The sequence below is a fragment of the Zootoca vivipara genome, chromosome 12 (assembly GCF_965207765.1).
Source record: "Zootoca vivipara chromosome 12, rZooViv2.hap1.1, whole genome shotgun sequence".
NCBI lineage: Eukaryota > Metazoa > Chordata > Lepidosauria > Squamata > Lacertidae > Zootoca > Zootoca vivipara.
Window position 1 is genome coordinate 24,537,398 of NC_142595.1, and position 14,118 is coordinate 24,551,515.

A 14,118-nucleotide genomic window follows, 5' to 3' on the forward strand; every position below is an offset into this window, starting at 1 on the left:
TAAGCGCCGCAACCCCAGAGTCGGTCACGACTGGACCTAATGGTCAGGGGTCCCTTTACCTTTTTACCTTCAGAAAGCTGGAGGCCTTTTGCTCAAAGGAACTTCTATCGCAGCATTCATAACCCAGTCTTGTCCCCGCCCCCCCCCGCAAATATTTTCAGTGCCTTCTTGAAGAAACGTTCTGTCCATTGATAGAAGAAGCCCATAGGCAAACAACACAAACCCAGCCAAAGTTAAGTACCTTTTATCTCACACGGATTTTAAAAGTACTCAACTGTGGCTAGATAATACGGTGTTAGCATTTTAAAAGAAAATTACTGTATGACCCAGCCCGTAGGAGAATCTGTGTCCCACCCACTCTGATTTTCTCCTTGCCACACCCTCCTCCTAGAAATCCTCCAAATTCCAAACTTTTACAAAGTTTTCTTTTAAAATGTATTTATATATTTTATATATATATTTATATATATAATATTTCTTCTTTCTTAAATGAATGAATCCTCCTCTCCCTCCTCCTCCTCCTCCTCTCTGTGTGTAGAAGAAAAACCCTGAAGAACTAATTTTACTTCTCTCTCTCTTTCTTTTTTAATTATTTGCTGGTGTCGGTTTTTTTTAGGCATGTGGGGGGGGTGGACAAGGAGTGGGGAAAGGCAGGGTAAAGAGGATGGAAACGGAGCAATAAAATAAAAAAACAGGAAACAGAAAACAAGAAAACATTACACCCTTTCCCCTGAAACATCTGAAATGCAAACTCAACCGGGAAGAAAAAGAAAAAAAACACCACTTCATTTTCACTGCAACAAGAAGCAGGCAACTCCTTAGTGAAGGTGTATAATGTGTGCACGACAAGGGTGAGAGTGTGTGTGTGTGTCGAGGGGGGGGGAGGGATGCGTGCCACATAGGAGGTGAATTTTTCTGTAATCAGTTGGGTTTTCTTTTAATATATATATATATATAGATATATATATGTATGTAAAGTCTCGCTCCTAGATTTTGAGCTTCTGTCCTTCAGATTGGCTCGTTGATCTTTATCTGCAGAGTCCAGAACTTCCTGTATCAGTTGATCTGTGCCTCTCCAAGGGGGGGGCATCCCACAAATAGGGGGTCTTCATTGCAAAAGTGGAACCCTGTTTTGCTGGAACCGTTGAACGAAGGGTAGCGTGCTGGCATGGAACAGTACGTGTAAGCCCACCCCCCTTGGGCCCAACGGCAGCCCACGCAGTGCCGTGGAGGGGGAGGGAGGAGAGACCACTTGCAGCGGCCAGCTGTCCCACGGCTCCCACCTCCCTCCAACTGCCCCAACCCTGCTCCTCAGACGTTTGTCCAGGCCGGCCTCAGGGAGCAAAAGACCAAAGTGTGCAGCTGGCAGGGTGGGGGTCAAGCAGCTTGTCCCAGTGGCCGGTGCGGTCATGGCGAATGCGTGGCAGGACTGCTTCTGTTGGAACTGGGGGAGAGGCTGGGACTGCAGCTTCCCGGAGGGGCGAGGCTTCCTATGCGCGACGGGGCTCCCGCCGAGGCCCCCAAAGTGTCCATGCCTTCTGAGTTCTCCAGCATCTCCTGGATCAGCGGCGGCATCGATCCAGGGATCTCCATCTTCAGTGTGATCACTCTTTCGGCACCTGCAGGGGGAGCGAGGCAGACAGGCGACTTAATGCCAGAGGTAGGTGCCAAGGCAACTCTCTATTCAAAGAGCAGCTCAGCAGACTAGGCCTAGTGAACACAGAAACTCTTCCCAGTAGGTATTGCCCCAAGGAGGCAGTTGCGAGGACTGAAGTTCCCCGCCTTCCCACAGCTCTGTAAGACACCTCCCCCTGGGTCCTTCCCAAGCAATCTGAGATTTTGATGCAATGCCTGTCTTTTCTCTGCTCTCTTCATACCTTTTCTGGTTCGGGAGGAGGGGAGCTGGGTACTTGCAGGAGAGGAAAAGGCCCTGGCTTCTTCAGCAGCCTGCCTCCAGCCCGCTCTCTGCCACAGCCTCTTCCTGCTCACTAAACCCTGTTGCCTCTTCTGCTTCCAACATCTCCTCCTCCCAGTCTCACCCCTCTTCTCCCTCTGGCTGCTCACAGTCATCCCACCACCAATCCCCTGGCTCCGGGCCTCCTTCCTCTGGGGAATTCACCTTAGGGGTTCCCCAGCTGGTGCCTCCTCCCCCCCAACTCCTCTGTATCCAGCCACTCCATGACTGGGTGGGTGGGGAACATAACTCACATCACCTCTTTGCTGAGCCTCCCCTCCTTGCCATGCAATAATGGGCTGATCCTTTGCAACAAATCCAAGCTTTGCCCCTCAGTCACACACTCTGTGGGGGAGCTGCAAGGAATCTCAAGCAGATGCTTTTGAATACCTGTCTGTTGCATTCACGCTTGGGAGTTTTTAGGCATTTTGGGCACGTTTCAAGTCCCCAGTGCGCATCTCAAAATGAAGAGAGAGACTCCCTGTGCAGAACCCGGAGCCCTGCCCTCACCCTTTGCGCTAATGCTTCTCAGGTCCGTGATCTTCATCAGCATCTTGGGGAACATGTGGGGCTTGCTAGGCCTCCTCTTCCTCACGTAGATTTTCAGGGCTTCCAACAGTGGCTCCTGCAATTTGTCCACACGGTCCGGCTGCTCCAGGTCTTGCCGATCTGAGCAGAGGGAGGGGAGGCACTTAGAGAAACAACGGGCACAGAATACATATGCACAACACACAGAATACAAAAAAAATAAGAGAAAAACGCGCCTAATAAGAGCCATTGTCTATGAACCTAACAAGGAATTTGTGTTGTACTGTATTTATCAATGCATGCATCACAATACATGGATACACACACACACACACGTCACTTCTCAGACTATATGAAAGGCATTATTCCCTCCCCTCCCTCCAAATTGCTTTGCATTTTAAAAAGATGCACAACAGGCAGAAATTACATGGCTGCAGTTTCTTCTTTCACACCTGTGGAAAAGAAGCACACACACCATGATCATAAGACCATTTGCGAGCACGTGGGAACCACTGCGTTCCGGACAAGCCTAGAAAATTTCCATCCATATGCAGAATTCACACGTGCTGCTGCGTTTCGAGACCCCAGTTTTCCTCAGTTTTCGATGTCCTTCTCTTGTTCTAAGCCCCAGGCTCCACAAATGAATTTAGAGTAAGGGGGTACATCTCACACTTGAGGGCCACAATGGGGTTTCCTACACCCAAATCACTTCTTAAAAAAGACACAACCACCCACAAAAAAAACCACCATACATGTTGCTTGCCGCATGTGATGATCGCACCATGGGGCTGTTTTGCAAAAAGGCACACCTGCTAGGGAAAGCTGTGACTTTCCAGTGCCTGCACACAGCAAGATTGCCATGGTGTGCAACTGGCGCATGCTTAAAAGCTACAGATTGCAACTGCACATGCGGTTTTCGCACTCTTCCCTACACAGTAAAAGTCAGTGCATGTGAGTTCCATGACAGCATTGTCACCAATGTGGGGAACAAGCTTCCTCTAACCTTTCAGTCATTAGCATTGGTGTTTGAAAATATTCTGAACCTCATAGCGCATGAAGGCAACACCACCTCTCCTCCCCGCTGCCGAGCCTTGCAAAAATCTTCTCTCGTTCATCAAAAGCTTTTTTTTTAAAAAAAAGTGCATTGTTTCATGCCTCCCACCAAACTAACTTCCTGCCACCAGATGGTGCTGTTGGACAGGGATGTTCCCTAATGAAAAGGCCCTGGCAAAATAGAAGATGTGCAAGGGTTTGCGATAATTCGCAGATTGTAGTCAACAAAAATGTTTCTAAAGGAACAATATCAGGTGAAGGAAAATAAAAAAAAATCCTTCAGTAGCACCTTAAAGACCAACTAAGTTTTTATTTTGGTATGAGCTTTCGTGTGCATGCACACTTCTTCAGATACAGTGAAATGGAAGTTTCCAGGCACTTAATATCAGGTGAAGAAAGGCTCAAGAACTATCTCACTGCAACAAGTGACCCTGTTATGGCCCTTTCCCCTCCCCTTGCTTCAGAGGAACCTCAGAAACAGTATTTTGGTGCAAAGGCACAGGGGGCCTCAATTCTCAGCACCTTCAGAAAGTAACAATGGCAGGTAAATCCAAGTGGTTCCGGTTTCCAGAGCAGACATGATTGGGTTTCTAGAGTTCTTTTTGGGAGGGGGGTTTGCACCCAAATACTTTGCTCTAAAATAAATATAACATCACTCATAGACCTCCTGTGGAGGAGGGCTGGCTTACAACCATCCATGTTCATGTGAATACAGTGGTACCTCGCAAGACGAATGCCCTGCAAGACGAATTTGAATCATGATCTGATGGTGACTCGCAAGACGAATTCGTTTTGCGAAAAATTCATCTTGCGAATTGCGATTTCCCATAGGAATGCATTGAAATTTAATTAATGCATTCCTATGGGCAAAAAAAGAAATTTCAATGCATTCCTATGGGAAAACACGATTCGCAAGATGAATTTTTTGCAAAACGAATTGACTCGCGGAACGAATAAAATTCATCTTGCGAGGCACCACTGTATAATTTTGCCTTGACTCAAAGCTCCATGGCTGAGTCTCAAGTTTTAGAGTTTTAACATTCAGTAGCTGCAAATGGCAAATGATTTCCTGGTCTTTTAACATTACTTCAGGCTGCAAGATGATGAGGGAGTTTTACATGCATTAGTGCTCTCTTGGCAAAATAAAATTCAATTAAAAAAATCCCCGCACATGAATAAATAGCTTATCAAGGCTGAGAACGAGACCAGACTCTTGACATGTTTGGTCTATGTACCAAGGAGTTACTTTGTTTTGCTTTAAAGAAAGATGGGAGATAAGTCACAGAAATTTAGGTGGAATGGTTCAGGGAAATGTTTGCTACAGGATTCCAATGACCGTTATAAACTGGGGTTTTTATTAGGTCTTCCTTCAGCGATTCTCATTTCAAGCAAACAGTTTTGGACTGCTTCCATCACTACAAATATTCACTTCTGGGAACACTCGCCCAAGGGAAACAACAAAAACCAATTTAAGAAACCAACACTGGGGAACTGGACTTAACACTTCTGAGTGCAAGGAGAATCCTAGAATCTGAATTCTAGGAAAATCTGGCCCGTTCCCCCCCCCCGGGCCCCATCGGCACTCAATGTTTAAAGCAACATCATGCCACTTTAAGCAGTCAAGAGAAATGTAGTTTGTTAAGGCTGCTGAGACCATTATTTCCCTCATAGAGCTACAAATCTCACGAGTAGTTTAACTATCAATGTGTCCTCTGAGGGAACTCTGGGCGGCCCAGGGTGAAGAAGTTGTGGTTTTGCAAAACTTTAGTTATGTCTGATTTATCAGGTCTTAGTTACAGGTTGTGTTGGTCTGTGTTGGTCTGACGTAGTCGAAACAAAATAAAAAAAGTTTTTCAACTAAGTTTGTTATTGGTATGAGCTACTGGAAGGAATTTTTTTTTCGTTATCAGGTCTTGTTCCCTTTTCACGTTTGAGCAGGCACCCCCAAACTGCGGCCCTCCAGATGTTTTGCCCTACAACTCCCATGATCCCTAGCTAACAGGACCAGTGGTCAGGGATGATGGGAATTGTAGTCCAAAACATCTGGAGGGCTGAAGTTTGGGGATGCCTGCGTTTGAGGGACAACACACACACACACACACACACACACACACACACACACAGTGCAGAGCTACGACTATGACTATACACACCCACTAGCCAAACCCTGAGAACGGAGGACATCAGTCCAGGACTCGGTCCTGCTCTCAGTCCCATTAACAGTGCTCACCCCCGCATATGAGGCAGATAGCGCTGAGGAGCCCTGTTTCGGCGTCATCCATCTCGAGTGGCAGTAGCTGGTTGGCGAAGGCGAAGACCAGGTCTGTGAGGGGCCCGAAGCCTGCATTGTGCATCTGAGTGCGGTTGAGCGTCAGGCCGTCCGAGAACGTCATGGTGTCCTGCTCTGGGGTGTAGCGCGTGCATATCCGTAGGATCTAGGAAGGAGCATGCGGGAGAGAGGCATGCATCACACACATAGGCTCCCAATGTCTTCCACGTTCCGCAAAGCATCAGTTACTATGAGGTGGTGGATATGGGTTCATTTGTGTGCTTTTTTTAGGAGATGAGAACCAGATGATGGAGCAAGCTTGTTTTCTGCTGCTGCAGAGGGTAGGAGGACCCAAACCAATCAATTCAACCTACAGTCGTATCTTGGAAGTCAAACGGAATCCGTTCCAGAAGTCCGTTCGACTTTCAGAACGTTCAGAAACCAAAGCGCAGCTTCTGATTGGCTGCAGGAAGCTCCTGCAGCCAATCAGAAGCCCTGTCAGATGTTTGGGTTCCAAAGAATGTTCGCAAACCAGAACACTCACTTTCAGGTTCGTGGCGTCCGGGAGCCAAAACATCCGAGTACCAAGTTGTTTGGGATCCAAGGTACAAGAAAGGAGGTTCTGGCTATACTTTAGGAAAAAACTTTTTGATAGAGAGCGCTGTTCCGACAGTGGCATGGATTGTGGACTCTCCTTACAGGGAGGTTTTTAAGCAGTGGTTGGATAGCTTACCTGCCAAGGATTCTTCAGCTGTGATTCCTACATTGCAGCAGTTGGACTAAATGATCCTTGAGAGTCCTTCCAACTCCACAATTCTCATGTACTCAGGCTCCCCTACCCCCTTATAGCAGGAACCCCCAAACTTAGGCCCTCCAGATGTTTTGGACTACAGTTCCCATCATCCCTGGCCACTGGTCCTCTTAGCTAGGGATCATGGGAGTTGTGGTCCAGCAACAGCTGGAGACCCAAGCTTGGGAGACACTGCACTAATGTGTTGGGACCCACTGCTGGACCATGGACTGATCTAGGGTGGATAGTAATGGCAGCACGGCCACCATAATGATAAAAAGAAAAGGGTCCCCCAATGCATGGTCTTTGGTTCTGAAGAGGCTGAAGATGTCTGCCCTACAGGTTCAAGGATTCCAATGACTTGCCGCTGTCTGAAAGAGGGGTGGGACTCACCAGGATGTCTAGACAGGCGGCTTTCAGGAGCGTGATCTGGTCGGCGATGGTGAGTGTGGTGAAGCCCGGCAACTGCTTGGCGAATTCGACTGTCTTGATGATACACTTTGTGGACAACTCACTAAACTTGTCCCACAGGTCGATGTCGAGAGAGACCCGCTGATCCGAACTGTTGTTCTGTGGAGCAGGGAGGAGAAGAGACCAGAAACACATGAAAAGACAGAAAGGAAAAGAAAAGAGGGAGAGCTGAATGCATTTGAGACTGGGGCCAAAAAAGGTGGGGGTTGGATTCCAACCCCCCCCCCCCAATACACACGCACTCTCTCTCTCTTGAAGTGGCAGATTAAGAAGAAATCGATTCTCCGGCTACACTGTCTGGACTATACTATACAGTGGTACCTCAGTTTAAGAACAGCCCTGTTTACGAACTATTCAGTTTTCGAACTCCGCAAAACCGGAAGTAGTATCCCGATTTGCGAACTTTACCTTGGTCTAAGAACAGAAGCCGAATGGTGGAAGGGCACCAGCGGCGAGAGACATTAGGGAAAGCACGCCTTGGTTTAAGAACGGGTTTCAGTTTAAGAACGGACTTCCGGAATGGATTAAGTTTGTAAACCGAGGTACCACTGTACAACAATGCATGAAAACATAAAATCCAGGTGCAGGTAAGGAGAATAATTTATTATAGTTTTGTGTTTCTCTGTCATTTTGGGGACTATCTTTAAAAGTAGCATCTTCCAACTCTGGACAGCTGTTACAAATGCAAATGAACATTTCATGAGTGCCACATCTGCACATATTGGGCTGGGACTTGTTTTCTGCCATCTTTCTGAACTGCTGGCCTAACTAAGCAGCTCCTCTTGAGAGACTCAGCTTTCACCTGAGCAGTCCTGGAAGCTGCCTTGTGTAGGCACTGTACTAAAAGACAGGATGAATTTATAAAACAACACAAGCAGGTTCCTTGCCCTTGTGGCTGGATAGAGGTGCCTAAGTAATGTGGCAAGCGCCCAGGGGAAACTCAGAAGCAAGGAGTGTGGAGCTGCGTAGTCCAGCTAGCGGAAGACAGAATGGGCCATTGCAAATATCTCATATTCCACCCCTGGTTAAAAGGATCATGAAGGAAGTGATGTGGAAAGACCTTTTCTGAAGAGCTGCTCCATGTGGATTGGACGGACAATTAGTCTGGACTCTGCAAAAGGCAGTTTCAGAGGGATAAAATATGGAAAGCAAACCAGCAAGGACCAAGGTGCTCAACTAGCAAAATTGATCAAGGTTGCAGAGTTATGGCTTGTTTTGTTTTTGTAGCAGAATTTCAGGGAGTTGTCCAGCTCAGTCAGTAGAGCATGAGACACTTAATCTCAGGGTCATGGGTTCGAGCTCCACACTGCAGCGGGTTGGACTACATGAGACCTTCGCGCTCCATGTCCAACGCTACAATTCTAAGTGCAGAATTCTCATAGCCCCAGCTGAGGTTCCCCACCCCACACCAGCTGACTGCCTATGGATCCCACCTCCCCGCCAACTGCACCAATCAACACTTCCAGCTCACACTTCCTCCTCCCCTCCCACTGCCTCCCTCGGGCTGCCACTCACCGTGGTGTACTTTCCCAGCTGGCAGAGGGCAGGGAAGGTCTCCTGGTGGGCTTTGCGCACTTTCTCTATGAGGTCCTCCACCTCAGGCGTGATGATGTAGCTCTCCGAACATTCCTGCTTGGGGGCGTCTTTCTTCTTCTTGTTCCTGTCGTTCCGGACGGCTGTAGAGGAGGGCAAGCAAAGAAGAGAGGATCGCAAAGTGAGGATCGGCGCTTTCCGAGAGAGTGAGAAATCAAGAAGAGCCCTTAAGGGAGAACCCACCCACCCTTCCTCCATCTTTGGCCATGGCCATTATTTGTGATTCATTATGTAACGACAACAACAAATGGAAAAAGAAAAAGAAATGCACTTGAATGGAAACCAAAGGAGATGGCTGATACTTAGTGACACCACTGGTCCATCAAGCTCAGTTACTGTCAACAAAACTGCAAGGATTTAATGCAGGCAGGGGGTATTCCCAGCCCTACCTGCAGGTGCCAGGGATTCAATGAAAGAGTTGGAAGGGACCCCCAACCCACGGCAATGCAGGAATCTCAACTAAAGCATCTAAGACAGGTGGCCACTGAACCTGGGGCCTTCTGCAAATGAAGAAGGGTGCTCCCACCACCGAGCTGCAGCCCTTCCGCGAGGGAGGCATCCAAGAAACAAAGACACACAAATACAACAAAAATGCCTCAGCCGAAAGCCATCTCTCAGCACCCTTCTACCAGTTGGCCACCCTGCCCTAGCTCCACTGACAGATCAGCCTTCCCAATCCATGCCACTGTGTGTCACATCGGAGAACGAGTGTGCAAACTGGAAGCGGGCCTGCAGATCAAATAGCTCCTGAGGTCTCAAGAAAGTGATCACAACAGCATTCGGAATTTGCCAGGTGCATTTGGCTGTAAAATTCTACCCATGATCTTTTTATCTGCACAATCAGAATGGGGTTTCAGGAGCCAAAAAGTTGTATTGAAAAATATGACTTTCGAGCTGTCTGGACCACAAAAAGGCAACTAGGCTTTCCGTTTTGGTGACTGTAACCCTGGTTTAAAGAGCCATTTGGCGCCTAACTTATATAGCTGAGTTTCTAACACTGGTTCGCAACTAGATGTTGCAGGAGAGGAGGGAGACACCTCCCCTACCTGCCTCTATAGTAAATTGGATCCGTTCCCAATCCTACCTTCGTCAGTCCTGGAATGCAAACAGAATGTATTCATTCACCAAATCATTTACTTGATGCCACAACTTGCCATGAGGCATCTTGTTTACTATGTGGCAGCTTTTCATGCCCCTGGGAAGCTAGGAAAACACAACCTGGTCTCATGATGGATGTGTGTGCATGCAATATGTGCAAAAAAGCATGTCATAGCTGCCAATTCCCCCGTATTCCCCGGGAAACCCCCGTTTTTCCAGCTGTTTCCCGCTGGCAGCCCAGATTTTTAAAAACCCCGTAAATCCTCCGGATTCTTACCGTCTGGAGTCTCTGGACATGCGCAGAAGCGATTTCTGGCGCTGTGGCCATTTTGGAAATGGGCAGAACATGCGTAGAAGCGACTTCCGGTGCTGCTCTGCCCAGTTCCAAAATGACCGCAGCGCGGCTTCCAGTGCCCATCCCGGATTTTTCAATCTGGGAGTTGGCATCTATGGAGCATGTGTGTGTGCCCACATACCCACATGTGTGTGCATCCCTTCCAGACCTCAGTGACTGGCAGCCGAAGCAACAGAAACCACACATTTATCCAGCTAAGTGTGGTTTTCTTTGCTCCCAGAAATATTTAACCATTATATTCTTACTTCCAATATCAGTCTGTTTAGTTCAGCACTTCTATACCTTTTTTCCCTTGCTGCCAAAAAAGCAGCACCTGAGATCACATTCAATCATCAGTTTTTTTAAGTAATTTCAAGAAAAAAAATCACATATATGCTTAGAAATAGTTATCAAAGAACAAAGCAGAGAGAGAGAGAGAGAGAGAGAGAGAGAGAGAGAGAGAGAGGTGCTTCGTGTGTCGGTATAAAAAATGACCAGCCACCGTTAAAGAGTCTTCTTCATGAGCAATGAAACTTTAACCAGCAGCTGGACTTCCGGTTTGCCGCCATTGTCGCTCGGCGGGGTTCGTCTCGGGCGCCGAGACACCCACCGCCACCAAGGGAGGGGTGAGTCGCGCGAGCGCCGCGACCACCCGTAGAACCCCAGATTGTGCGTTCTGGGGGCTTGGATTTCCCAGCTGTGCCCCATTAAGTTGCGATTCGCTGCCCGGAAAGCCTCTATTCGGGGGCACCGTGAGCAGAGAGAACGCGATGGAGCCTTGGGTCCAGTGCTACTTGGATGGCGGAAAGCTCCAATCCGACGACAGGAGAGCGGCAGATACCTCCAAAAATAGAATTTGACCGTGAGTAAAAAGAAAGAAGAATTGGCTTTGAGAGATTTGAATTTGGACACGGGAGGGGAGTTTAAATTACAAGGGAACGGAGGTCGCTCCCCCCCTTACCGATATTCCAACCAGCAGCTAACTAGCCTGCAGCCGTGTTTACGAAAGGATACGAACTCTTCTAAGAAAGTTAACTTGAACCCTTCCCTTAGGGCAGAGCCGAGGGAAGAGAGTATTTTATTTTAGATCTCTGCAAAGGACGTTGTGAGATTAAACGATTCCCCCCGGGACCCTGGGAGCGGGACTCTGGAAGCCATTACCAGAGAAACTAGTGAGGAAACGAGGGGAAAGAATGTATCAGCAACGGAGAACTTTGGAAGTATAGTTACAATATAGCGTGATTTTGTATTACTTTGAGACTTTGAGACTCTGAGACTCAAGAAATCTTGGCCGTGGGGTGTAAAAGAGACTTTTTTTTTATTGTAAACATAACAAACAAAGGACACTAGCACCACCCTGGGAACCACACTATATGCTTCCTGCTGTAATACGAGAAGATAAAGGACTTAGCCAGACAAAACAACCGACATGCAGGGGGAAGAGATCACCGTACAACAGATTTTGGATTTTATCCAAGAAATGACTGAAGAACTGTGCTATCCCAAAAGGACTTTACAACCCCAAGTGGAAGCTTTCCTACCACAAGAACAGGAAGAACAGCAAGAAGAAGATGATCACGGAGGAAATTTACAAGAAGAAGAAGAAAAAAAGGAGCAGTCGGATGAAGAGCAGCCAGTGAGAGTGGCCGAAAAAGAACTCTATTGGATGCAAGACTCTCCAGACTGGGACAAAGTCTGGGGTTCTGGTCTGCCAGTGAGAGAGGGAGACCAGGCCCCAGTCAGAGACAATCAAGATGTGGTAGAAAATGACGATTGGGACTGGTTCTGTGTCTCCCTAGTGAGAGAAGGGGGACACAATCCAGTCAGAAGTTTGATGATATTGGGGGACAAAGGAAAAGAAGATGTGGGAGGGAAACAGATTGAGTATAAGAAACAACAAAAAAGGAAAAGGGGAGAGCGGTTTGGGAAGGAGAGGTCCAGGGAGGGTGTGGGGTAAAAATGTATTATTTTTTATGAAGTATTAATCAAAGGACGGTCAATGAGGTTTAAGAAATGGAAAGGTCTAAGGATTAAGGTTTAAGGAATACGGATCTGGGGATGGCTTTGAGGGAATTGCTCCCAGGAGAGGTAGGGGAAAAAACCAAGAAGAATGACAATTATTTAAAAAGAGGGAGGATTGGGAACACGATATATTTCCTAGAGAGTAAATAGAGGCTAAAGGATATAATTAGAAGAAGTCAGGAGGGTGCTTAAATTTGGAAAGGAAATAGTAATGATGGAAGAATAAGAATTGTAAATGTTTAATTTTGTATAAGTATTACGAAAGCTGTATAAAAGATCTGGAAAATAAGAATCGGGAAAGGGAGGGGCGGGGAGGTCAATGATAAGATGTTAACAAGAATGTGTTATTATCATTTTTTGTTTTTTTGTTTTTACGTCCTTTTTGCTATTTTTTATTTCTATTTTTGTATCTTTTTTATTTTTATATTGTCTTTTTAATTCTTTTCTTTTATGAATTCTTTATAAAATCAATAAAAATATTATTTTTTTTAAAAAAAGAAACTTTAACCAGCAGCTGAAATGTCAAGAAGCAAACAGTTTGAGGTGTTTGCTCTTGAGGCACATGTTACAGAGCTTGAGAATCACCACTGATAAGGCCCTGCACATGCGTACACAACACACAAAAATCTATCTACCCAACAGAAAAGAAGGGTCCAGGTGAACATGAGATTGCAAGGATTTTCCTTCAGGGGGAGTGCAACCCCACCAAAGGAAGGGAGGACAGGCCACCCTCCAGACCTAAGCTAGCCTGCCATCCTAACCTGCGTCTTGTTTGTCCTGCTCCACTTTCAGCCATTAGTTCCTGAAATGTCTTCCTCCCTAAGACCTACCAAGGGCATAGTCCTCATGAGGACCATCCACTCTGCAAACTCAGACAGTGAGGACAGGCAGGGGTGGAATTCTCTACCACTGGAAACTCGCCAACACCCAAATCTCTTAAGGAAGTGTCCACAACCTTCTCTGCACAGGCTGTTTATTGGCACATGGGGGTGGGGAGCTAGCAAAGGGAGCGGATCACTAAGTGTTTGTTGTGTTGTGCCAAGGTATCTGAAATGGGTTGTTTCCTACATGTCTTCCCTCTCTCTCTCTCTCTCTAACCTGCCAGGAACCCTAAACATGAGAAGAGGTTAGAAATTCAAGCAGACAAAAGAAAGTCAAGCAAGAGCTTCTTAACTAATTTAATTAACCTACATAGAACAAAAAAACTGTTCACAAACTACAGAACTAAGACCCAAGGGCTGCTCAACAAGACGTGGCCACATGCATCAGATTTGTGGCGTTGCGTCTGCGTGGAAGGGATTTATCAAGGCAAGCACAAAGCTTTGTGTACGTTGTTTTGTTTTTTGTCTCTCTTGTGGCATTATATCCTTCCACAGGACTCCATAGTAGGATAATTCCTGGAGGAAGTCATGTGGGAATGTATGGTTGGTGTGCGCCCTTTTGGGCTTTTCTTTTTCCTTAAAACACACACACACACATATCTATATATTAATAAAATAAATACAAATCGTGAGGCGGTGGCAACGCCAGATGAGTCTTTCGCTCACAGTGGGCTGGTACATTTCACCGCCCTGCCTGAGGGAGGAGGTGGGGGCGGGAGGGAGGGGGATAATTCGGAAATCAGTCATGTCTGCTTGGTAAATTCAATAAAGCGCAGTCCAGACAAGCAGTTGGGGCGGGGGGGAAATACTGCATCCATCATCACATAGGGGCTGGGGGGAGAAAAAGCAGCTGGCACAAGGAGAAATGTTTGTGTGTGTGTGTGTGTGTGTTGTTGGCGCATCTTAAAAGCAGCTTTGGGAAAGGTGCCCCCGCGTTCCTCATTTTCTGCGCCCGCTCCCTAACAAACATTTCAGTTTGGTTTGTACTTGAATTCCCTTCCTCCCTGGAAAAAAGAGTGGTTCTACATCTCATGAAGACATCGGTTCCTGCCCTGCCTTAGCTCTGTACCTGAATTCAACGAGAGTCGTCCTCCCGCCAGCTATTATTTGGTCAGCAAAGTCATC

At 47.0% G+C, this 14,118-nt stretch overlaps 1 protein-coding gene across 6 annotated transcripts in view; it reads right to left on the reverse strand.

Moving 5' to 3' along the window:
- Window positions 1-421: 421 nt before the first annotated feature.
- The window catches only part of RARA (retinoic acid receptor alpha), a 197,538-nt gene continuing 183,841 nt past the window's right edge, over window positions 422-14,118 (reverse strand). For all 6 annotated transcript variants that reach the window (XM_035135758.3, XM_035135759.3, XM_060281490.2 and 3 more), the window contains 5 exons: window positions 8,581-8,741; window positions 6,988-7,164; window positions 5,766-5,970; window positions 2,465-2,623; window positions 422-1,619 (listed from right to left, as the gene is read on the reverse strand). In XM_035135758.3, the coding sequence (XP_034991649.1) occupies window positions 1,408-1,619; window positions 2,465-2,623; window positions 5,766-5,970; window positions 6,988-7,164; window positions 8,581-8,741 (914 nt within the window). In that variant the 3' untranslated portion in view covers window positions 422-1,407. The remainder of the gene's footprint in view (window positions 1,620-2,464; window positions 2,624-5,765; window positions 5,971-6,987; window positions 7,165-8,580; window positions 8,742-14,118) is intronic.